Here is a 24,836-nt window from a genome sequence, read left to right as displayed (position 1 = left end):
TTGGCTCCCGGTATACTTCCACATCCAAACAAAAAGGCCAATTTGCTTTCTTTTTCTATTCCATGCGTAAAGCGAACGTTTTTAGCTTTGCCAGGGAACGTTTGTGGCTCAAGTCTTTCACAAATGGGTTGATGAGGCCTGATGTTCAACTCGAGCTGATTGGAGGAGCAATTTGTAATTTGTTCAGGGTGCCAGCGATAGCTCACCCACTCTTCGCCAAACAGACCACTTGATCTTAAACGTCCAGCAGCGACTACCAGCAGACAATACACCCATGGTAACGACGTTCCGAGGGATGGTGGAATCATTGCTACAAAGACCTCCCTGTGAAGCAACAAATCTCACAGTTTGTACTCGGGTCAGGACTCGAACCCAGGCTAAACAGCTCACACGAAAATGTGTTTCTTTAGGACCTTTTAACATGCAGTGTGTGCATAGCAGTAGTGAAAAGTCCTCGAAAGCAATTTTCACAATTTGCATCATTTCACTTACGTCTGAAGCACATCTGGAGGGTTTACTTACGGTGCATGAGAATGCTGCAAACGCAAATCTTGTTTCTTCTTTACATGTCATATATTTCACAATCAACTCATCAGATTGACTTTTTGAAATGGTTTGTTTGAATTCCTTGGTTTTAAACCTCATGACTTTCACTGCAAAACAAAAATTATTTTTACTTTATACCAAGATACCACGAACTCTTACATCATCAGAAATACAAGAAAACCATACGTACAGCAATTGATTGATTGGTTCAGTACCTCTGCCACCAAAGGTAGGTGGAGGTTATATTTTCACCCCTGTCTGTCTGTTTGTTACTCGCGAAATCTAAACATTTCATAAGTATATTGATCACTTCCGGACTCTGTTTGTGTGTTTGTTTGTTTGTAGGCACGATAACTCGAGAACGGAAGAATCTACCAATGTCAAATTACACCACGTGATTCAGGAGCGTGGTGGCTAGCGCTGATTAGATTTTGGTCAAAATCGGTCAAAGGTCAAGGTCACAGTGAGGTCAAACATCCAAAACATTCGATTTTTCATGGTTTGGTACAGAATCATCGTAGAAACTTCTGGTTTGAGTCGCTACCTTCTCGAGAGACAGCTTTTATTAGACAAGGTCAGAGGTCAAGTTGACGATTTCGTAAGTACCAGTCTATGACTGCTTGTTTGTTTGTTTGTGAGCAGGATATCTCAAAAAGTTGTGTTAAAGATCTGGATCCGGATACAATAATTTTTTTTAAGAGATTTTTTTTTTCAGCATTGAGAGATAGGGCCAAAAACGATACATAGCACGATATTTACCTCCGCAACCGAAGGTTTAGCAGGTTGTGTTTTCACCCCTTTCTGTTTGACTGTCTGTTTGTTTGCCTCTCTGTCTGTCTGTGTGCGGGATATCTCAAGAAGTTGTGGACGGATTCAGGGGAAACTTGGTGGGCAGGTTGGGTGTGTGACAAGGACGAACTGATTAGATTTTGGTGAAGATCCGGATCCAGATCCGAGAATTAAAAAAAAATTCTAAATGATTCTTCACCATCGAGAGATGAGACCAAAAACGATCCGTAGCATCTCAAAAAGCTGTGGATGGATTCGGACAAAACTAGGTTGGATGAGTTGGGTAGGTGAAAATAATAAGCTGATGAGACTTTGGTTGAGGTCCTGATCCAGATCTGACCTAGACTGATAGGTCTGATACAAAAAGTGCGATACAAAACGTAAACTGTTCAGCCTGGCGGAGGAATGTGCTCTCCCGAGTGTCGTCCTCGTTACCCTCGCCAGAGGAGAGGGTATCGCATTTGGTTCTGTTTACTTGTCTGTTTTTCTGTTTGTCCACACAAAATGTCTGTTTTTCTGTCTGTTTGTCCACACAAAATGTGAGTATGTGCATCAATTACATTAGACCCTTGAGATCCCTAAAACCTTTGAGACACTTTACAATCCAAAGACCATTAAGACTCTAAAGACCACGAAAAGCCGAAGACCCTAAGACTCCTAAAACTGTTAGGACCCTTTAGGAGGCCGAAAACTCTTGAGAGCCTTTAGAACCCTAAGACCCCTTGAGACCCCGAAGGTCCTTCAGACCGTTTATAACTCTAAGACCCTTCATAACCCGAACACCCTTTTGAACTCTAACACCATTTAGACCCCTAAGACCCTTTAGATCCTGAGGATCTTTTTGACCCCTAATAGCCTTAAAGACCCCTAACACCCTTTAAGACCCTTTAGACCCCAAAGACCTTTTGGACCCCTATGAACCCTTAAGACCCCCTAACACCCTTTAAGACCCTTTAGAACATGAAGACCCTGAAGACCCCTCAGTCCCTTTAGACCCCTAAAACGTTTAAGACCCGTGGGACCACTAAAGACAATATAGACCACTGAGACCCTTTGACCCCTAATACCCTTCGACTCCTTAGACCCTTTGACCACTCAGACCCTTAAGATCCTCGAGACCCCCAATATCCTTTAGACTGTTAAGATCCCAAAGACGCTTTAATACCTTCGAGAACCCTAAGACCGTTTCAAACCCCTTTGACCCCGTTACACCCTTTAGAACCCTCAGACCTCGAAGACCCTTTATAACCCCCAAACACTTCAACTCCTTTCTACCCTTTAGATCTTCACACCTTTCAGATCATTTAATACCATGAAGACCTCTTTGTCCTTGAGACCATTTTTATACATTTTAGGATCCTTTAGACTCCTTCATACAATTCCAAACCTTTAGACCGTAAATTACACCCTTGAGACCCCTTTGACCTTTCAAGACCATTTAGACACTTTCGACCATTTCAAGCCTTTCGAATTAGACCCATGTAGATATTTTCAGACATTTTGACCTTTCCACCTTTCAACCTTGAGACTTTCAGACCATTTGACCTTAACAACTTTTCAAACCTTTTACGTTTACACATTCACAACTCGACCATTTCAACCTTCCATTTGCAATCAACGACCTTTCACTTGGCGCATCCTTCCATTATTTGCTACACAAAATACACCACACAAAACAAGTCCTGGAGAGGGTATGCAATCTCTGATTGCTCTTTCTTGTTAGAATATTGCATTATATCTACAACTCGTGAACTTGTGTCAGGTTAGGTCAGATGAGATCTGTGACTTGCTACAGGTACCATGTAAGCATGTACTAACCTGTTCCATGGTCGGATTGTTGGCAACTAAACCATCTCCCCCACCAGGTTTCTTGGTGAGGAGGGTGTATGATATGGACACCCAGCAGTATGAAAAATAAAAACTGTAAAAGGGCGGAGGAGCTCCTTGTGAGCCAACGGCCATCCATATCTAGTGGCCAACTGTGTCTGTGGACGTCCTCCTGCAGTTGGGTTGCTTTCAATAAGGAGGTTGGTGGCAGGATTTGCACTCCGGCCACCGTAAAACCCTTCATTCCGCAAAACATTCTAAAAGCATAAAAATATCTGAAAACCCACTTCATGGGGGTACCTCCTGTGCAGCTGCCCTTCGCAGGGCAGCTTCCTTTTCCTTTCCCTTCGCAGGGCAGCTCACCGGATGATGGGATTGGGGTAAAGCCTTCGGGACATCCAATCTTTGATGACAGGAAGGAAACCACGGGGTAACCTTCCCGGGCCAGATTGTGGTGGTGTGTGTCGGGGTGGTGCTGAGGTGTCGTCCACCAGACGGCGGTCTCCTTGGGTTAGCCTGAGGTGGTCCCTTTGAGTGGGTGCCTGGAATGTCCTATCCCAAAGAGAGGACGATCACATGTCTCTGTTATCATCTGAGGTTCGGAGACCGGATTGCGATGAAACCATCGTGGGTGGTTACACCGACTATTGGTCTGGTCGCTCTGATGGTTACCATGCCAAAGGGATTGCTGTCGCTTTGTCCAATAAGCTGACTCCAATGATAATTGAGGAAACACCGGTCAATGAGCATATGATGAAACTAAGGATTCGTCACTCCTTGGGTGTCATTTTCATGGAGTGACGTCTCTGTTTATGCTCCAACTGTGGTGAGTGATCTCACCGTGAAGGATGCATTATATGCTACGCTCGAGTCTGTGGTTGATCAGTGCCCCAGGAGAGATACTCTTCTAGTCTTGGGGGATTTGAATGCATCGACTCGAACTGATAGGGATGGTTATGAGGTGTGTGTTGGTCCCCATGGGTCAGGAACTATGAACCAGAATGGCACTAAGTTCCTTGACTTTGCAAGAAGTCATGGACTTAGGGTGGCTGGTTCATGGTTTCAGCGCCCACAAGCTCATCGCTGGACATGTTCGTCCAACCCTTGCGGTGTGGCAAAGAAGATTATCCTTGTGCTTGTTGATGGTCACTGGATGGATGGTTGATGGATGATGGTTGATGATCCAGAACTGCAGGGTCTACCAGAATGCTCAGCTCCTCAATACTGACCACAGGATTGTTGTAGCAACTCTAAAGTTTCAGCTTAAATCCAGGAGAATGGTACCATCCCAGCCTAGGCTGGATGTTGGCAAGCTCAAGGATGAGAAGGTGGCTGAGGAGTTTGTGAACATGCTGAGTGGGGATTTGGGGGGTCTGGGTGCTTTGCAGGATCTTGAAGAGTTGTGGAGTGCCTTCAAGACCACCGTCCTTGATGTTGCTGGCAGATGTTTTGGAACTCACCAGAGGGCAAAGAAGAATCTTGTCTCTCAGGGAACACTGGATACCGTTGAATATAGTCGCAGAGCCAGGCTGAATGGCAGAGCTGAGCTGTTCAGGGAGCTGAGGCGTAAAACTGTACGTGCACTAAGAGTGGACAAGGAGGCCTATGTGCGAGGAATCTGTGAGAGGGTAGAGCAACACCTGTGGTCAAGTGATTCTCGTCCTGCTTGCAGGGGAATTCACGCATTACGTTCATCCAAGCCCGTCCCTCGGTGTACTGCAATTAGAGCAGAGGGTTGTGAGCTCTTGACAAGGAGTTCGAAGTGAAGGACCGGTTACTTTGAACAGCTATACCAGGCTGATCCACCAGCTATTGAGTTGGATGTCAGAGGTGTTACTATCCCTATTGCTGACCCTCCAATCAACTGTGATCCACCTTTGTTTGTAGATACATAGGCTGCGGTGAACTGCTTGAAATGGGGTAAAGCTCCTGGGATTTGTGGCATCCATGCTGAACTTCTCAAGGCTGGTGGAAATGCTGCACTTATGTCATTGCTGGTAGTTCTGTGCTCTACCTCGAACACAGGCATCATCCCAAGAGACTGGAAGAGGGGCCTTGTTGTTCCTTTCTGGAAAAGGAAGCATGATCGCCAGGATTGCAACAACTACCGAGGGGTGATACTGCTCTCAGTGCCGGGCAAGGTCTTTGCTCAGATAATTCTCGATAGGGTTCGCCACCATCTGCTTGAGCACCAGCGTCCAGAGCAGTCAGGCTTTACACCAAACAGGTCAACGATTGACCGTATCCTTGCTCTTCGGGCCCCCACTGAACGCAGACGAGAGTTTCGGCAGGGGCTCCTTGCAGCCTATGTTGATCTCTGTGAAGCATTTGATTCAATGAATCGGGCTGCCCTCTGGAGGATTCTTGGTCTTCGTGGGTTGTCACCAAAATTGATCAATCTGATGTCTGAACTCCACTCTAGTACTGAGAGTGCTGTGAGATGTGGTGGTACCATCTCTGACTTATTTCCAGTTGTTACTGGAGTTGGTCAGGGGTGTGTACTGGCCCCCACACTTTTCAGCACTTGTATTGACTGGATTCTGGGGAGGATGTCGGAGAGATCAAGCTGCGGTGCATCATTTGGGAATGTCAAGATCTCTGACCTTGATTTCGCAGATGATGCAGTCATCTTTGCAGAGACTCTAGATATCCTTTTGGGGGTCCTCATGGTGCTGAATGAGGAGTTGGAGCCGCTGGGATTATGTGTTTCCTGGGTCAAAACTAAGATCCAGGCTTTCAATGACATCTTGGATGCTGTTATCCTGTCTGTAGCTGTTTGTCGTGAGGATCTTGAGGTCACGGAGAGATTCACTCTCCTTGGCAGTGATATTCATGTCTCTGCTGGCTGTGAGCCAGAGGTCAACAGACGTGTGGGTTGGGCCTGGGGAATCATGGTTTCACTAGATCATGGGGTGTGGCGCTGCTGGTACCTGTGCGGGAGGACGAAAGTCCAAGTGTTCAGGTCCTTGGTGCTTCCATCCTAGTTCTATAGATGTGAGACTTGGACTCTGACTGGAGATCTGAGACGGAGACTTAATTCCTTTGGTACCAGGTCTCTTCGGAGAATCCTTGGCTCTTGCTGGTTGGATTTTGTGTCCAATGAGCGGTTGCTGAGGGAGATTCAAATGAGATTTTTTTTTCCTGCGTAGTCTGTCCGTGAGCATCAGCTGCGGCTGCATGGACATGTTGCTCAGTTTCCTGACGCTGATCCTGCTCATGAGATTCTCTCAGCGAGGCAGCCTCGTGAGTGGAGGAGGCCAATGGGCCGACCACGTGCCTTGCGGTTGCAGCAGGTTGATCGGCATCTCAAGAAAATGGGGATGGGCCAGGCATCTGCCGATGGGATGACCAGACGGAGACCCCTGGAGTACCGACGGAAAGTGGACGCAGCGACGCGCTGCTCTGGCACATGCTCACATACCTGACCTGACATGAACTTGTGATTGTTGGTGTTGGGAGCCATGCATTCAAGGTTTGTGGTCAGGCTTGTTCTCAACGATTTGTGATGAGGGCTCTTTTCAGGATCGTCACTGAGCCCCCAGATGGCCTCCAAGTTCCAACTGTAGTTGTTTGTCGTAATGTTTGCAGAGATGGTGTGTGTGTGTGTGTGTGTGTGTGTGTGTGTGTGTGTGTGTGTGTGTGTGTGTGTGTGTGTGTGTGTGTGTGTGTGTGTGTGTGTGTGTGTGTGTGTGTGTGTGTGTGTGTCACTCTGGTCATGTGTGTATGTCGGCGCACATACGCTGGCACATGCACATTGCATTTTGGATGGACCGAATGATGAATATTCTTGTTGTTTTGGTTTTTTAAACGTTTTATTCCATAGCTGTGAATGTACTGTGATCTTTACATCGTTCTTCACCAGTTTTATGATTGTAACTGACAATTTGCTAGTACTCGAGCTAGTGTGATGACAATACAAACTGCCCTGGATTACAATATATTGTTGCGGTCTTCGCGCCCGCCGGCGTGCGAACGGCCACGTAACTCGAATCGCGGCACGTCGCCCACCGGACGGACAATCCAGTCGTGACCCTCTCGGACTAACGCCGGGAACCAGTCACGGGTGGACCTTTCGGTCTCACCGCGATCGAGCCAATCAGCCCCCGCGTGGGATAGGGTTGCTCGCCAAATTCGAACTACCTAAGTACCCACGCGGAGGGTAGACCGGGCGATCGCACCTCGCCGCAGGTCGACTTCGGACACGGGCCACTTAAGCGACCCGTTCCGTACTATCAGAATAACCGAGCGGTGTTATCGTCGACCTCGACGGTTCGATTAATTATCGGGCGTATTCAGCCCACTACCAACCCTTTACGTGAAGCAAGATGAGGGTTCAATGGGGGAAAAGACGAAGCGAAGCGGGAGAACAGTTCAACAATAAAGCACATTTATTCTCGGCACACGGGAAGCACACAAATACAATTCCACCAAATGCACACAAAAAAGAAAACACAATTCCATTTACACAAAAAGCAAACATAAAAGTGAAAACACAGTGCAGAGCTAATACCGACTACCGAGCACACGGCAACACTTATACAATTCTACTTCACAGACGGCGCCGACAACACATACCCAAAACCAAGGAAAAGAAATCCCCCAAGAATGGGGCAGGCCTGAGGCCGAGACCGGGTCGGGCCTACCCGTCTGGTGATGAGACGCGGAGCGGCGATGGCCCCGCAACCCGCGGGCCTCGCGGACAGTGCCTGGCAGGGGGTGGGAACGGGGCCCCCTTGGTCGCACTATCTCAGCGCGGGGGGAAACAGGAGGGGGTTGCTGATGCTCGGGGTATAGAGGATCTTTATTATGTGCGACGAGCGTCTCCACCTCGGCCAGGTCGCGCTGTCGGCCTCCCTCGGGTGCAGCTTCCTGCACGACGCGAGCACCCCCTCGTCTGGTGTCGCCGCCTTTCCACAGCTCCGTCCCCTCCGTTCCGACTCCAACGCACACGACGAGCAGCTCCACCGCCCGCGAAGTCTTGACCCTCTGCTTCTGACTCTCCTCTTCTCTTCTCTTCTTGACTCTCCGACCCCGTTCTGCTGACTGACGAACACGGTCCTTTTATCCCCCCCGTAACTTCGCCTTTGACCCCCTCCCTTTGACCTTTCACCTCACTCCCCATTGGCCCGAGAAAAAGTGGGCGTGAAGGCTTTTTGATCCACAAATTTGCATATATCGATCGTTCTGGAGGCGGGGCCAAATCGCCCCTCGCTCACCGATTGGACGGCAAAAAGTGGGCGTGTGTCGTTTTTGATCCGTTTTTGAAGCAGAAAATCCGTGATTTTGTACACGCTGTTCGACGCGCGTTCTGCATGAGTCCAACACCGGTACCCACAGCGGGGCAAGAATGGTGGCGATGCTACGGTTGTGAGGTGTGCGTGAAGGTCGTGGCGGTTGTGGTGAAGCGGTGGTTGTGGTCGGTGGTTGATGTTGTGGTTGTGATCATGGCGGTTGGTCCAAAATAAAGATAGTAAAAGAAAAACGGCTATCCTGAAGAGTCGCAGCTCGCATAAATGACATGTATTCCCACTAGACAACGGGTTTGGGCCTAACTACACATGCACTTACCGAGATACCTCACCTAAGGGACCTGAATGGTGGTTTGCGAATCTGGTAACCACAACAATATAATGGAGGTTACAGAGGGGCACAGAGACAGACACAGTCAGGTGGACATCTAACAGTTTTGTTAATTTGCCATTTAGATGTGCCAGTACCACATCCTTCACTCTCAAATTCCCTTGCGGCACCTTTATAGACACTAAAATCTGGTTAACAAAGTACAGTAGTATGAACCACATCCTAAAAGGGAATGAAAGCCTTGTAAAAACAAGCTCAAATGACCTAAGATCCTCATCCTCTTAATAATGACGTCATATAAACGAATATGACGTCATTGTGATGTATCAGGTTTGCGATAAATTATCTGTGCTAATGCCCGGCTTGATTCCCGCAAACAAAATTCAAACAGCTTGCCTAGTTTCGGAGATAATGGTATGGGCGATTTCCATTAGCGGCGATATTATGACGTCAACTTTTTTTTCTCGGAAGAATTTCCAAAATCGGAGATGGTTACTGCCTGCGCGTGGGCTTTCTGCATATACATGGCAAGTTTCACGGAAGATCCGATGAAAACTCTGGGTTGTGAAACAAAAAATGTCAAAAAATAGGAATGACATCATAAAAATTGATATGACGTCCTAGTGATGTGCGGTGATTGTGATGTGATGTATCATTGTGATGATGTGATGATGATTAGCGGAGATATTTTGACGTCATAACTTTTTTTTTTCTAGGAGGAATTTTCAAAATCGGAGATGGTTACTGTCTGCGCGGGGTATTTTTACATTTATCCGCCAAGTTTCAGGAAGTTTCGATGAAAACTGTCGGCTGTGAAACAAAAAAGTCCACAAGAAGAAGATGAAGAACAACAACGTGAGTAAGACCTTGAGATCCTCCACGAGGATCTAAAAATGAATTGATGCAACTGTTAATTAATGGGAAATATTAAACAAAGCAAAGTTTCCTCTTCTATTGATTGACATTCAAGCAGTCATCAATATCTTGGATCATGGACTTACCGGAGTAGGAAGAAAGGAAGGTGACAAGGCAATCATGTTGGTCGAATGGGTAGAAATAAATATTCATTTTACATCTGCTGATCACCTTCACGAATCTTTGATAACTGACGGTTCCATTCGAGCTCACAAGGACATTGTCAAATGAATGTAATTTTGACTCTTTATTCCTGCAAAGCAAATATCAAAGTACGATATCAATCATCTCGTCCAGCGCTTGTTTGTACCGTTGAAGGAACTCAAGAAAATGTGACCTGGTGGTGGAAAATGCTATAGTTCAAGGCAAATATTGGGTGTAAAAAACAAATTAATAAATAAAGAAGAATAAATGTCAAACGTGACGAGGTAACGAGTGCGCACGCTTCGAGTGCAACAATGTCTGGAGTCCACAAATCGGAGATGCGAAGAGGAACCTCTTGCAAAGGAAACGTGTTTTCATCCCAGGCCAAACGTGAATCGACCCAGTTCTTGCAAGTAAAACACAAGAACAGCAACGTTAACCCATCATGATGAAAAAGACCCACATCCACAAATGGAGGAACTTCAGATGATCAGAACCTCAAATTGACAAAAGGGAGTGAATTAAAACCACACATCACCTGGTCACATCTATTTACTCACCTGGAGTACAGTAAATACAATACTAAATTGTTGTTCCTTTATGTCCTGAAGGAAACAAGACAAGAGCATTACCCAATGCAGAGCCTCACCGGGGTACATAAATGACAGTAGATCTGATAATGAACGATCTATATCAAAGTAGATCTGCGTGCGGACTCACACACTCACTGGCACACAGACCTGTTACAGCAGCCTCTCCCATCCCTTTGGGAATGGGCGATATACGAAAGATGGGTATAACATGGTTATTGGATCATTGTTTAAATTTAACATTGTGTTAATAACCAATAACAGTAATCTAGTTTACATTTTTATATTTTCAGGAAAATGTTTTGGGTACCAAATCTCACATTTGGCCAAATATTTTGACAATGAGGTACAAGCAAGAAAATGTTTGAATTTAGTCATGAGTGGATGTCGGTCCAGGTTTTATTTTCTTAAACTAATCGTTGCTCAAATAGAGCAATCGGTGTTGTGGTGTAAGTGGGTCAAATTGTAGGTCACTGAGGTTTCTCTAGGGATCTTACCCCTCCTCTTCCCCGCTCCCCCCAATTTGATTCCTATTATTGTTCTACCTCTTGGATACACTTGTGCACAACCTAACTCACATGTATACACCTTGGGTTGTATACCATCAGAGGTGTCATGTAGGGGGGGGGGAATCATTTCTACCCCACAACTACCAACCCATGTGATGGACGGCTCTCCCCAGCTGCAGCACAGTTCCAAAAAAATATCAACCATGACCAAACCTGGCCTACAAGCCTGGGAGCTTATCACCTAATCGAGAGCTGAGTAAAATGGAATACCACCCCCTGAAACTGAACCACACAAAACCTACCCTAAGTTACAACCAAATCAAAACAATATAAATCACACTAAAATACGCAATTTGGTGCCTGTCTGTCTGTCTGGTTTTTTTGGCTGCAATGCATTCAGTCAATACTTATCCAATCTCAACCAAACTTGACAGGAGGACTAAGGGTCACATGATGGAGGTTGTAGCAACTTCATTTGCCCCGCTTCCAAAGGGGCTTTTCCACCTTGGGAAAAATCCGTGTTGAGGTGTATATCCATGTTAGGAAAACGAATCGTGACATTTTTCCAAGGCCGCTTCTAATCACCAAAGTAATAACAATACTAACTCGAAGGGCACTCGGTAAAGTGTGTACCTCCACCCCGCAATGCCCGATCCAGTGTAACATATAAGGCCCAATAACTTTTTGAGATATCGTGCTATATATCGCTTTTGGCCCTGTCTCGCAATGGTAAATAATTATTTTTTTAAACTCTGGTCATTGGATCCGGATCTAGATCTTCACCAAAATCTAATCAGTTCGTCGTCGTCACACACCCAACCTGCCCACCAAATTTCATCAGAACCCAACCACAACTTTTTGAGATATCCTGCACACAAACAAACAAATAGACAGATCGGGGTGAAAACAAAACCTTCCACCTTCAGTGCCGGAGGTGATGATAATTGCATAACATTAATGTTATTACAAAACAATATTAATACTCATATTCCCTCTCCCAAAGGGGTTTTACCTCCTTGGACAAATGCAATGTTAACATGTATAAGTAGTTTATTGTGGAGCACCTCCACCGGAAGTAGAAAATATAAACCACAAAGTGTTTAATCACCAAACAGTCCCTACTGCTGTTTAACACTACACTTAAAGAAATTTGCAGGAATGCTGATATCCTTGAGGCATTCTATGCTTATCGTGTACATCACAGACGCACAGACCCGAGTCAAGATCTACTGGAATCTAGATACCCCAGAGAGGATAATAACCTGACCCTTCCTGTTGTTCCCGCAGGAAGTGGGTGTTCTATTTTCCTAAAAGGGTCTAAAAGAGGGCAATATCAACTCCTTCAGGTTCTTTCCTTGGCTAGATGGCCTATTTTTCATGTCAATCTTTTACTGGCGTGGTCAACCTCATGACTCACTAGGCCCAAAATGAAATGTCATGAAGATACTCAAGGTTATACTCTTGAGTTTTACTCAGATTGTTTTATTGGAGACAGCTCTATGTACGGGCCACACACACACATTCCCTGGGGGGGCTCATGTTCCTAAAAAAAGATCCATAATACCTCATCCTCTTCCTGTTTTGTTAGGTGGACTTGAGTCAAATGTGGTGGGAGGGGGGCACAGAAGGGTTTCAGGATAAAGATTTCTCAGAATGCACTTCTTGTGAACTTACAGGACGTCCAAATGACTCCCTAGAGAAATGTCATCAATGATCAAAACAAATATTCATGCAAGAAAACATGTACAAAAATCCAATAGGCCGTGCTGAACCGCTGCTTGCTTTGCTGTCGTGGAATATCATAATCTCGCTCTTTTTACGGACATCTGGAGAAAATATATTCCTTCCCTAAGTGCGTACACCTTTCCTTTTGAGGCCTGCGTTACGCTTTCACCTGCATGCCATAAAAAAAACAAGCATGATCTGAGCTACTTTGCATACTCACGACTTAACAACTCTTCGACCTTGGCTTGAATTCATCCATCCCGACCCCTACCAATTTTGTCGGCCATTTCCCCCCCAAAATGGGCCGCCCCGGTGGGAATTGTCGCGAGGGAATCGAATGTGGAAAACTCATGGAACAACTGTGCCCAAGCAGACCCCGGCAAAACCCTACTGTTGAAAAAGGGATATCACACCAGCACAGAAAAAGTCGCCCATGGAGATGACTCCCATTCACCAGACTCGGTGGGATAGTGATTATAGTGCGTCCACTCTGAGTCTGAGAGGCTGGCGATCCGATTGTGATCCGAGCTGAGGCACATGCTGTTTCCTTGCTTGATGCTTAGCATTGAAAAAAAAACAGGATAGAGAACGGCCAAACAGCCCACCATGCCAATGGTTTAATGGCCTCCTCCTGCATTCAAGTTCCTTGTAAGGGAACAAATTTATTTATTTGTATCTAAAGGTTTTTGCACAAGTGTATCCTCACACTTCCAAGAACTGAGATCTTGCAGAAATATAAATACGAGTCTACCCAGTATTGATTATGGCCAAAACCAAGTCAATCAGTCTGATTCAAATTCTAATCAAGGAGGCTGCTGCTCATGGTCACATTTACCAGTGTCATCCTTAGCAACCAGAGCAACATGAGACCAAGTGAAAATATCAAGCATTTTCAGAACATCACATGACTACATAAATACTGGAGAGGAAATAGAAGAGGATACCACGTGCAGTTACTTCAATTTTAATAAAATAGTGATTTTAACGATCATTGAAAATATATATATATATATATATATATATATATATATATATCTGAAAATTTGGTGCTGTCGAAGTGGTCTAGAAGTAGTCCGGAACCGCGCCCTCGTACACCACCCCATTGAGCCTTCATTTAAATTGAAGTACTGCAAAGCTGGAGGTTCTTGGAAGTATTTATGAAGGCGATTTGTGTCCTTCAGTCTTCAAGTGTATAATTAAATTTAAATACAAGTCTGAAGATGACAATGGTTCACGAGCGGTATTTGACGATGTAGATTGTTTCAGAAGTCAAGGATGAGACAATGTGATGATGTTTGACCAAGTTATAAAAATGATCAACATGATGTGGTACGAGTGACGGGTTATTAGCTGCAAAATGTCGAAAACTCGGTTTCGTTCAACACCTTTAAAAATTTGACCTTTGCATAACCTTTAAAGGTCACAAAACAATGTTGTGGACATTAAAATAAGGAAACAAGATACGTGCTATAGCTTATTGGAGTTAGTTCGTCGAAGAAGGTCGAAAACCTGGTTCGATTCCCACAACTTTGAAAATTTGACCTTTGTGGCCTTTAAAGGTCAAAGGTGAAGGATTATGACCTTTGGTGCAAAACTTCCTCTGGAACATTCCAGGAACAATATAACGTCATATAGGCTATATGGCATTTCACAATTCTCGGATTATCCATACTTTGATGAAATCAGCGTAAAAACAAACTTGAAGGGGACGCCACGGGCAAACTGGCAGGAATCGGGAAAAACGTAAATGATGAAAGTTGTAGTACTCGAAGAGCACTACTTGCATACCAACTTTCATTCGAAACAGTTGAAAACCCCAGGAGCTCGATGCCCAATTTATTGATTTTTTTTGACATTTTCTAAGTTCGTGACCTTGTGACCTTGACCTTGGGACGAAAATGAACAATCGAGCTCCGTGGGGCTATGCAGGTGCCATTGGGCTAACGAAATACCGAAACCCCTGCCAGATTCGACAAACCCCCTCAGAGAAGATGTAACTTGAAATCGGCTACCCCCTAAAAACACATGTTTTTTGGGCATGGCTCCGCCCATAATGGGCGCACCACGACCATTCTCAGGAAAACACAACTCGATCATGATATAAACCTCCCACCCAAATTTTATCAGGATCAGATCAAAACTCATGGAGCTATGCTCGGGACAGACAGACAGACAGACAGACAGACAGACAGACAGACAGACAGACATAACGAATATAGTGGTCACTTACTGACTCGTGAACCAATAAAGATTGTAAAAATCATATAAATAAATAAATTCTGGGTTTTACCGCCGTTTTACCCAGTATCGATTTCCACCTCCCGATCCAACACATTACATTAGTTATTCATCCCGGTTGTTTGTGTCCTTTATGACATGCTTAAAAGCAGTAAGTTTCCTGTTTGGAATGATTTACAATTTCGTTTCACTGCCAGACAGGCAGACAGAGTATAAAAACCGCGCCCGTGTCCGAAGGAAGCGTTGCAGTTTGGCATTATCTTCTCCTGATGCGAGGCAGCTAGAACTCCCCTTTGCGTCAATTCAGCATCTGCACCGCTTCAAACTTTTTGTTTGACGGACGGACGGACATCCTAAATATTGAAGCGCTTACACCGCTTAGAAATACTATCTCACCCCTCTCTTTGCATGTGTGATCGGGACGAATTCAGAGACAAAGTACGTTGAAACGAAAGACTCGTCTTCTGATTCATGTTCCGATTTGTGTTCAAAATATAACATTCAATTTCACTAAGCCGTTCCTCCATCATAAACTGATGATCATAAACTGATAAGACAGACAGACAAACGGACATGAACCAATAATTGCTTCACCTCGCTTTTCGCTTCACGTGCGCGGGGTAAACGTTGAAGGTTTAACATGAGAAAGTTTGGGTGAAGTCTTGTATACAAACAGTAGGACATTCAATAAATTGAGATTAGAATGTACAAAAATCTAAATATGGCAGAAAAGGTAGACATGGGATAGTATGCTATGTGGTGTAAAGGAGCCAAGAGGTCATTAGTACCACTTTTGGGGTCAGCCAAAGTTTTATTTCATTTTGGACGAAAAATGTTTCGTTGTTGAGAGCAGGTATAATGCTGTTCTTGTAGTCTGCCATCAGGAAACTGGTGAGGTTTTCATTGATGGAGCCCAGCAAGGCAGCATCCAGGCAATGATGCACTGTGACGTCACACAACATCGAGCTCGTGTCATGTTAAGGAGGGTATGGTGATGGGGAAGGAGAGGGGGACAGAAGGGGGGGGGAGTTCAAGATAAACATCAAAAAAGAGGTATCAATCAGGAATTAAATGCCAGGATCTCTTTGAGGGGGTCCTTCTTTCGTATGCAATAAATGGCTGTGGCTAGCATCATTTGCTTGGGAGCATGGCTGTGCCAGTGATACAACATGGGTTACGGCAGGAACTTGGAATTTGACCAGGTAACACATGTCGACAAGAGAAATCATAATATTCATGAACGAGGAAGATGAAACAGAACCTGTGCATCCCTCTACCGTTTAAGTGTGCCTAAGCTGCTGAGCCAGTCTCTTGCCCATGATTATATATATATATATATATATATATATATATATATATATATATATATATATATATATATATATATATATATATATATATATATATATATATATATATATATATATATATATATATACATGATGGTTTGCCATTACCTTACCAAGGATTTTGTTGATTGCCTTATACAAGACAAGGTTGGAATTTGGAATTTGTTCAGGATGCCAGAACTCGCCTTCAATCGGTGAAGGACACCACGGAATGTTTAACGTCCACTGGCAAGCCATTGCTGGCAGAAGGACCCCCTGCTAAATGTCCCATCTGATGGGATGACACACTCATTAATACAACACTGTGCCTGTGAAATACCAGGGTGGCAGTTTTAATTCATGGTGCAGAAGTGAGAACGCTACCTCTGAATAATCCTGACAGTCCCCAAGGCTGTTTTTCAAAGAAATATTTTGTTGATATTGCTTCAACGGAGTTTGTAATGTAGAATTTTACTGTGTATTGTACTTGTATAAGGTTGAGAGTATTTGCACATGTTTTAGTGCCAAGGCATTGTTTAAAGTTATTGTTAGGCATGGAAGTTGCAGAAGCAGAAAGAAAAGTGGACCAAAAATTGAATGTTGTCACTCTGTTCTCCAAATATACTGAACTTGAACATCTGTAACCATGAAGAAAAGTTCTTACCTGTCATCAGCAAAAGAGCAGACATGCAGAAAGCTGATCTCCGAGGCATTTTGGTGTTTTTGGAGAAACAACGACTCGCTTGGCAAAGGGATGCGAAACCCACGTTCTCAGCTTGGGATCCTTTTTATAGAGCAATGTAAACAGAAACACGAAACCAACACTCTCTCCAATATTGTGAGGGCTTAACGAAGCGCTTTGTTAGTTTTCACCGGTAATCCTTTGTGCAAATCGCTTGTCCGGAGTGTGGATTACATATAATACTGTTACGGTTCTCGCCCGCCGGCGTGCGAGTGACCGCGTTTAGCCAATGGCGGCCCCCTCACCCACCGAAACGGACAATCCAGTCGCGGCTTTCCGGATCAACGCCGGAAACCAGCCACGGGTGTGTTTTTAACCACACCACAACCTTGTCCGCACTCTACCCGCGCTACAGGGTCCGATCGCCAAATCTTCGATTTACCTAATTAATCGCGTGGGTAGATTACCGAGAGATTGTACCTCAACGAGGCCCGCTTGAAAACGAGCTGCTTAAGCAGCTCGCCTAGTTTTGGGATAACCGAGCGGGGTGTTATCGCGAGCCCCGTTGGACCCGATCACTTTATCGGCTATTTAAAAACCAACTATATTCCGAGTGCAAGATGGCAGTTCAATTAGGGAAAGAGGACGCAACGAATGGGTTGACATTTAAACAAGAACATTTATTTCACAAGCACACGTAAACAGTGATGCAGTCATGCAGGTATGCAATTATGCAATGAATGGGGGGTAGGGACAAGACATGAGCAAGACAAAGAGCTACCACCGTCTATTTATTACGTACACACTTTACAGTTCTACTTGAAGACATGGTGCCACAACGTTCATTCAAAAGAAAGGAAAAACCCCAGGACAGATGAGGGGTAGACTGGACCCCCTTGGGGTCTTTATAAACATGGAGCCGTGTAGACCGCAAAGGCTTCTAGAGACCGAGCTGGCTACCTTCACCTCACTGGGGCGACCCGCGATGTCGCGTCTCCAACGACCCACGGTATGGCACGGCAGGCCACACACCTTGGCTCCGCTGCGCTCCGCTCTCTCCAGGCCCCTACCACGGCTCCACTCACTGCTCACAACTCCGACATGACACCCTTTTGAGAGAGAGAGAGAGAGAGAGAGAGAGAGAGAGAGAGAGAGAGAGAGAGAGAGAGAGAGAGAGAGACCGAGAGAGACCGAGACCTTGCGTTCAGCGTGCCCTTTTATTTCCACGGCGCCTCGCCCCTCCCTTTCACCCCCCGCCCTCTTCCAGCACGCGCACGAAACTTCCAGAAGCAGGGCGTTTTCCTCGCCGAATCGGGGTTTTTCGTTTACCTTCTCCTTTTACCGATCGTTGCTTCCTTTTCCACATGTGTTTTCGTTGGGGGGGGAGGGGTGAGGCCGTCGTCCGTTCTCCCCTGATGAATGCCAGGATTCTCGAAACCGTGCTGAAGTGGCAACGGGGAGGTGGTTATGGTGGTTGTTGTAATGGCGGCGTTGCTGGCGTTTTGTGGTGGTCGTGAGGGTAGTGTGGTTGGGCACTTGTGGTTAAGGTGGTTGTGTGAAGGCGGTGGTGGAGAAGATGTTGGTGGTGGCGGTGGTTGTTGTGAACGGTTGATTACACCAAGTTGATTACTAATTGCAGTACACCGAGGGATGGGCTTGGATGAACGCAATGCATGAATTCCCCTGAAAGCAGGACGAGAATCATTGGCCACAGGTGATGCTCTACCCCCTCACAGATTCCTCGCACATAGGCCTCCTTGTCCACTCTTAGTGCACATACAGTTTTACGCCTCAGCTCCCTGAACAGCTCAGCTCTGCCATTCAGCCTGGCCCTGCGACTTTGGTCAATGGTATCCAGTGTCCCTTGAGAGACAAAATTCTTCTTTGCCCTTCGGTGAGTTCCAAGACATCCACCGGCAACATCAAGGATGGTGGTCTTGAAGGCACTTCACAACTCTTCAGGACCTCCCAAAGCATCCAGACCCCCAAATCTCCACTCAGCTTGTTCGCAAACTCCTCAACTACCCTCTCATCCTTGAGCTTGCCAACATCCAGCCTAGGCTGGTATGGTACCATTCTCCTGGATTTACGGTGCAACTTCAGAGTTGCTACAACAAACCAGTGGTCAGTATTGAGGAACTGAGCACTCAGGTAGACCCTGCAGTTCTAGATCATCCTCCAGCGACCGTCAACGAGGACATGGTCAATCTCCTTTGCCACACCGCCAGCGTTGGAATACCAAGTCCAGCGATGAGCTTGTGGGCGCTGAAACCATGAACCAGCCACCCTAAGTCCATGACTTCTTGCAAAGTTAAGGAACTTACTGCTATTCTGGTTCATAGTTCCTGACCCATGGGGACCAACACATGTCTCATAACCATCCCTATCAGTTCCAGTCGATGCGTTGAAATCCCCCAAGACTAGAAGTGTATCTCGTCTGCGGCACTGATCAACCACAGACTCGAGCGTGGCGTAGAATGCATCCTTCATGGTGAGATCACTCGCCTCAGTCGGAGCATAAACAGAGACCAGGAAAATGACACCTAAGGAGTGACGAATCCTTAGTCTCATAATACGCTCGTTAACTGGTGTTACTTCAATTATATCATTGGAGTCAGCTTATTGGACACAGCTACAGCAACTCCTTGGGCATGGTAACCATCAGAACGACCAGATAAATAGTAGGAGTAACCACCCACCATTATCTCGCAGCAATCCGGTCTCCGAACCTCAGAGAGTGCTGCAATATCGATGTCCAAATGCTTGAGCTCAGATGATAACAGAGACAGGTGATCATCCTCTTAGGGATAGGACATTCCAGGCACCCAGGCAAGGGACCGCCTTAGGTTAACCCAAGGAGACCGCCGTCTGGTGGACGACACCTCAGCACCACCCCGACACACTCTCCTGCAATCTGACCTGGGAATGTTACCCCGTGGTTTCCCCCCTCTCATCAAAGATTGGGGGTCCCTAAGGCTTTGCCCCAATCCCGTCATCCGGTGAGCTGCCCTGCGAAGGGAAGCTGCAGAGGAGGTACTCCCACGGAGTGGGTTTTCAGATTTCTTTGAGTTTTTGTGTTTTGCGGAATGAAGGGTTTTACGGTGGCCAGCGTGCAAATCCTGTCACCAACCTCCTAATAAGAAGTGACCCAACTGCAGGAGGACGTCCGCAGACACAGTTGGGCACTATATACGGATGGCCGTTGACTCACAAGGAGCTCCTCCACCATTTGACAGGTTTTGTTTTTAATCCTGCTGGGTGTCCATATCCAAACACCCTCCTCACCAAAAAAAAAACCTGGTGGGGGAGACAGTTTAGTCGCCGACAACCCGACCATGGAACAGGTTAGTGCAGGTTTACATGATACCTGTAGCAAGTCACAGATCTAATCTGGCCTGACCTAACACAAGGTCTCCATGCTGGTCTCTAAAGCCAGAGACAACCTGAGCATAATCTGTCAGGCCAAGCTATTCATCACAACATTCATAGCATTTGTGCACATTTCGCTGGTTGCAGGATCTCCCTTCTTTTTAGCCTGGGACTCCTGCATTCCATCTTACTTTACGGGACACAATGAAAGCTATTTTTTAATATGTACAATGAGACAATGGTTCATGGAAGAACAAGATAACAGAGTTTGAGAGGCAAATACACAGGCGATGGAGTAGAGGGGAACAGGCAAACAAGGAGTCCAGACGGATGGGTAGAGAAAAATAAGATGCACAGACAGATGTAGAGCCCAGCACAATTTATGCAGAAGAGGTTAGTAAATCAGGGGCATGCAAACAGATTAGGCAGGAAACAAAATGGTGAATGCAAACAAACATAATGTAGGCAGCTAGCCAGAGCGGAGAGCTGGGAGGATAGCCGAGAGGTACACACATTCACCTCTGAGCTGTTGAGCCTGGATTTGAATGTCAACCGAGCTGTAAACTGTCATCATGGTATTTCGCGTGCAGCGCGAGGCATAAATGTGTGTGCCATCCCTCGGATGGACGTGACACTGGGCATCCCATCTGCCTGCATTAGTTAATGGATGTTAAATACCCCAAGATGTCCTTCGAGAAGAGGAAGCAGGCTATCGACAGTACCCTGAACCAATTACAAATTCCTGCTCTAACCTCCACGGGCACTGCATCAACGGCACCGCCGAACCTCCTGCAAGGACTGATGCTAACCTGCAGCCACGTGCTGTATGGGAACGATGACAAGCATAGGGGAAATTTGGTGGGAATATAAAAGCTCGACGGCTGGCATGGGTTACAACACAAGATGGCTTTTGGTGCACCTTAAAGAACTGCAGAGAAGGGTAACACTGTATGAACTGAGAGAGGAGACACCACAGATGAGAGAATAGGGGGACCAAGGACTGAAAATGAACAACGAATCTATATTTTGAAAGGGTAACAGGGTATGGGTTTCTGAATGGGTGCATACAACCTGACTGGGATGGGGGAAGGATGAAGGCCTTAGAACAAAGGGCAAGATCACATGTGAGGCAGCACAAGAATGTGGGATCTCAAAAGTGTTGGCACTGGGAAAGAAGCCATCTCTGCACTTCAACCCTCTTCTGAGATATACCATTTCCCCTCATGGCCTCTACACTTCTCATTTCGTGTTTGTCGTGCCAATCAAAACATTAATCTGACTTGGTATGCAAACAACAGGCCTTTATGTATGTGTGTTTAGGACTTTAGTCATGCTCTCAGTTACTTCCTCACAAATACATTATCACATTAACACAGCTGATTCAAGTGTTTGTGTGTGTGTGTGTGTGTGTGTGTGTGTGTGTGTGTGTGTGTGTGTGTGTGTGTGTGTGTGTGTGTGTACATATACATATATATATATTTTTTTTTTGACCTCCCATTCTCTTCGAGCTGAAGAAGCTCCATAAAACAATCATGAAAGGCTACACAAGGTAAGCCCTTTGCTGTTTCAAACCCTTCCCAGAGTTTCTCCACAGCTATAAAAACATTATCAAATAGTGCACACATGAGAATCCCAGTGTTACACACCCCCTCAGTTGCCGGAGTAGTATTATCACTTGTGGCAAATCATCAGTGACAGCACAGACAGAAATGTGCACCACTGAGGCTCCCTAGTATGTACCACATGTCAATGTCAAAAGCAGTCAACATATAAATGAAAAACTTAAATTTGATTGATATGTTGAATGCTTTTGACATTTACACATAGTATATACATGGGAGCCTGAGTGGTGCATATTTCTGACTGTGGTGTCACTGATGAAGCATTGGGATTCTTATGTGTGAACTATTTGTGTATGTTTCTCCAGCTGTGGAGGAACTCTGGGAGGGGTTTGAAACCACAAAGGGCTTACCTTGTGTAGCCATTCGTGATTGCTTTATGTAGCTTTATTCAGCTCGAAGAGTATGGGAGGAGTCAGTATAATTATATAATCCTAACCACTTGGGTTCAGTTGATTAAGTGAGAGCTAATTGTTTATTCTCTCCATTCACAGGTGAGAGATGTGAGGCAGTCTTTCTTTTTCATATATATATGTATACATATATATATATATATATATATATATATATATATATATATATATATATATATATATATGTATATATATATTTATATATATATATATATATATACATATATATATATATTTATATATATATATATATATATATATATATATATATATATACACATATATATATAAATATATATATATATATATATATATATATATATAAATTTATATATATACATATATATAATGTTACACGAGAAGACCCGTGAACCCATTGGGTTCCTGTTGTGACAGCAGTTGATAAAAAAAATCATTTCAAAAAAAAAAAGATAGCTCCAGCGAACTACACCGCTGAGGTTGTTTGCATTGATCAAATAATCCCGAAGAGTACTTGACTGAATCGGGAATTGATTTTTTAAATAATATTTTTCGTTGTCTGATTTGAATGAAACTTTATATTGCGCGTTAATATGAAAAAAAAATGGAGAAAAGAAAGTCGATGAAATTATTGTGTGTAATCTTCTAAACATAATTTTATTTATTAATGAACACGGAAGTATTAGATTAAAATGGTGATGTTTATTTTATGCTTAAAAATAAATAGTTCTTTGTCTATACTAAATGTTTGAGATTTTAAAATAAATCATTTCAAGAAAAAAAAATCTCCAGCGAACTATACCACTGAGGTTGTTTGCATTGATCAAATAATCCCGAAGAGTACTTGACTGAATCGGGAATTGATTTTTTAAATAATATTTTTCGTTGTCTGATTTGAATGAAACTTTATATTGCGCGTTAATATGAAAAAAAATGGAGAAAAGAAAGTCGATGAAATTATTGTGTGTAATCTTCTAAACATAATTTTATTTATTAATGAACACGGAAGTATTAGATTAAAATGGTGATGTTTATTTTATGCTTAAATATAAATAGTTCTTTGTCTATACTAAATGTTTGAGATTTTAAAATAAATCATTTCAAGAAAAAAAAAATCTCCAGCGAACTATACCACTGAGGTTGTTTGCATTGATCAAATTCTCCTGAAGAGTACTTGACTGAATCGGGAATGGATTTTTTTCATTATTTTTTTTGTTGCCCGATTTGAATGAAACTTGATGCTGCACACCGCACGAGAATGGTGAGTAAGGCGGCCCGAAAATTTTTGCACTATCGTGTACTGTTTTGACTGTATTTCGGGAACATACAGACATACATACATATAAGATGAGAGTTTTATTAATATAGAGAGATAGATAGATGCACCCAGACCAGGAATCAAACCCAGGTCGTCTCGTGAACCGTACCAGTGCTCTGCTATCTCAGCTATCTGGCGACCCACCAGCTAAGTACACAATTCTCCCACATATAGAGATGCAACTCTTTTTACACCACTGCTTCTAGGATCTCACTTACAACCACGGGAGCAGTGACAGCCTGTCCACGAGAGGTTCTTCCTACCATGGGGAGAGGGGGTGGAACAAATCCATGACCACTTATTAACCACAGGGTGGCAGAGTAATACAATTATACATGAACAGGCAAACAGACATAATATTCTTTTTGGGAAAATTATGCACCCAGACCTGGAATGAAACCCAGGTCTTCTGGTGAACCATACCAGTACTCTGTCATCTAAGTTATCTGGGCAATCCACAGGCTAAGCACACAATTCTCCACATATAGAGACATATACAGATGACCTGGGTTCAATTTCTGGTCTGGGCATATAATTTTAGTCCAAAAAATATTGTCTGTTTGCTTGTTCATTTATAATTGTGTTACGACATGTATGTGTCTCCTCCGTAACTCCAAAACCATGAAATCATGCAAAAGGAACTCTAAGGAAGTGCATGAGTGAAAATTGGGTGTTAGGGCTAATTAAAATACCCCTTTTGAAGATAATTAACGGCTTTAATCAATTATTTCCTTTATCAGGCGCATCCTCGAACACCTCGCTCTCCCTTGAGGCCATGGATTGTTACCTTGCTGGGGACTTAATTCGCCATCTTTGTTGGCTTGCTCAACCATGCCTTGAGTTTTTTTTCACTTTCCTCACTCATATAATCGAATGTCTGTTCATCATAGCTTCAAATCGCTGGATACCTTTCAATGCTTATAAACGCCCAGAGACAACGAGGCCATCATCCATGGCTCAGAAAGTGCCTGAAAATCAAGTTTCGTTCCACTCATGGGGGGGGGGGGTAGACAAAACCTTGATAATATGATAGTTTATATCCAAATACATACGTATCCAAAAGTTCTCCACTCAAATAGCTACAGTTATTGTGTATTTTCATCTTGAAAATCGATGCATTCCCCGCGCTCTCTCATTTGAATTTTCTCCACACGGATTACGTGTCGGCCACGTGACGCCTCGACAGCCAATAGATCGGCTGACATCGTATGCAAATTACGTCAGACTGTCATGTGACCAGCTAAGTTGTCCAAGATGGCAGCTTC

At 44.5% G+C, this 24,836-nt stretch overlaps 1 protein-coding gene across 2 annotated transcripts in view; it reads right to left on the bottom strand.

Moving 5' to 3' along the window:
* LOC147009783 (ligand-gated cation channel ZACN-like) overlaps nucleotides 1-17,968 on the bottom strand; it is a 34,871-nt gene extending 16,903 nt beyond the window's left edge. The window contains exons 1-6 of one of the 2 annotated variants that reach the window (XM_085860825.1): nucleotides 16,856-17,968; nucleotides 15,652-15,829; nucleotides 10,362-10,406; nucleotides 10,101-10,207; nucleotides 9,744-9,910; nucleotides 523-653 (exon numbers count right to left, since the gene is read on the bottom strand). In XM_085860825.1, the coding sequence (XP_085716951.1) occupies nucleotides 523-653; nucleotides 9,744-9,910; nucleotides 10,101-10,207; nucleotides 10,362-10,406; nucleotides 15,652-15,825 (624 nt within the window). In that variant the 5' untranslated portion in view covers nucleotides 15,826-15,829; nucleotides 16,856-17,968. The remainder of the gene's footprint in view (nucleotides 1-522; nucleotides 654-9,743; nucleotides 9,911-10,100; nucleotides 10,208-10,361; nucleotides 10,407-15,651; nucleotides 15,830-16,855) is intronic. The other variant, XM_085860823.1, reaches the window with a different exon arrangement.
* Between the last annotated feature and the right edge of the window lie 6,868 nt (nucleotides 17,969-24,836).

Source organism: Eptatretus burgeri, chromosome 17, assembly GCF_056783735.1.
Source record: "Eptatretus burgeri isolate ZD-2024b chromosome 17, Ebu_testis_v1, whole genome shotgun sequence".
NCBI lineage: Eukaryota > Metazoa > Chordata > Myxini > Myxiniformes > Myxinidae > Eptatretus > Eptatretus burgeri.
The sequence above is the reverse complement of the archived record's forward strand: the minus strand, read 5'-3'. Positions and strand labels throughout refer to the sequence as shown.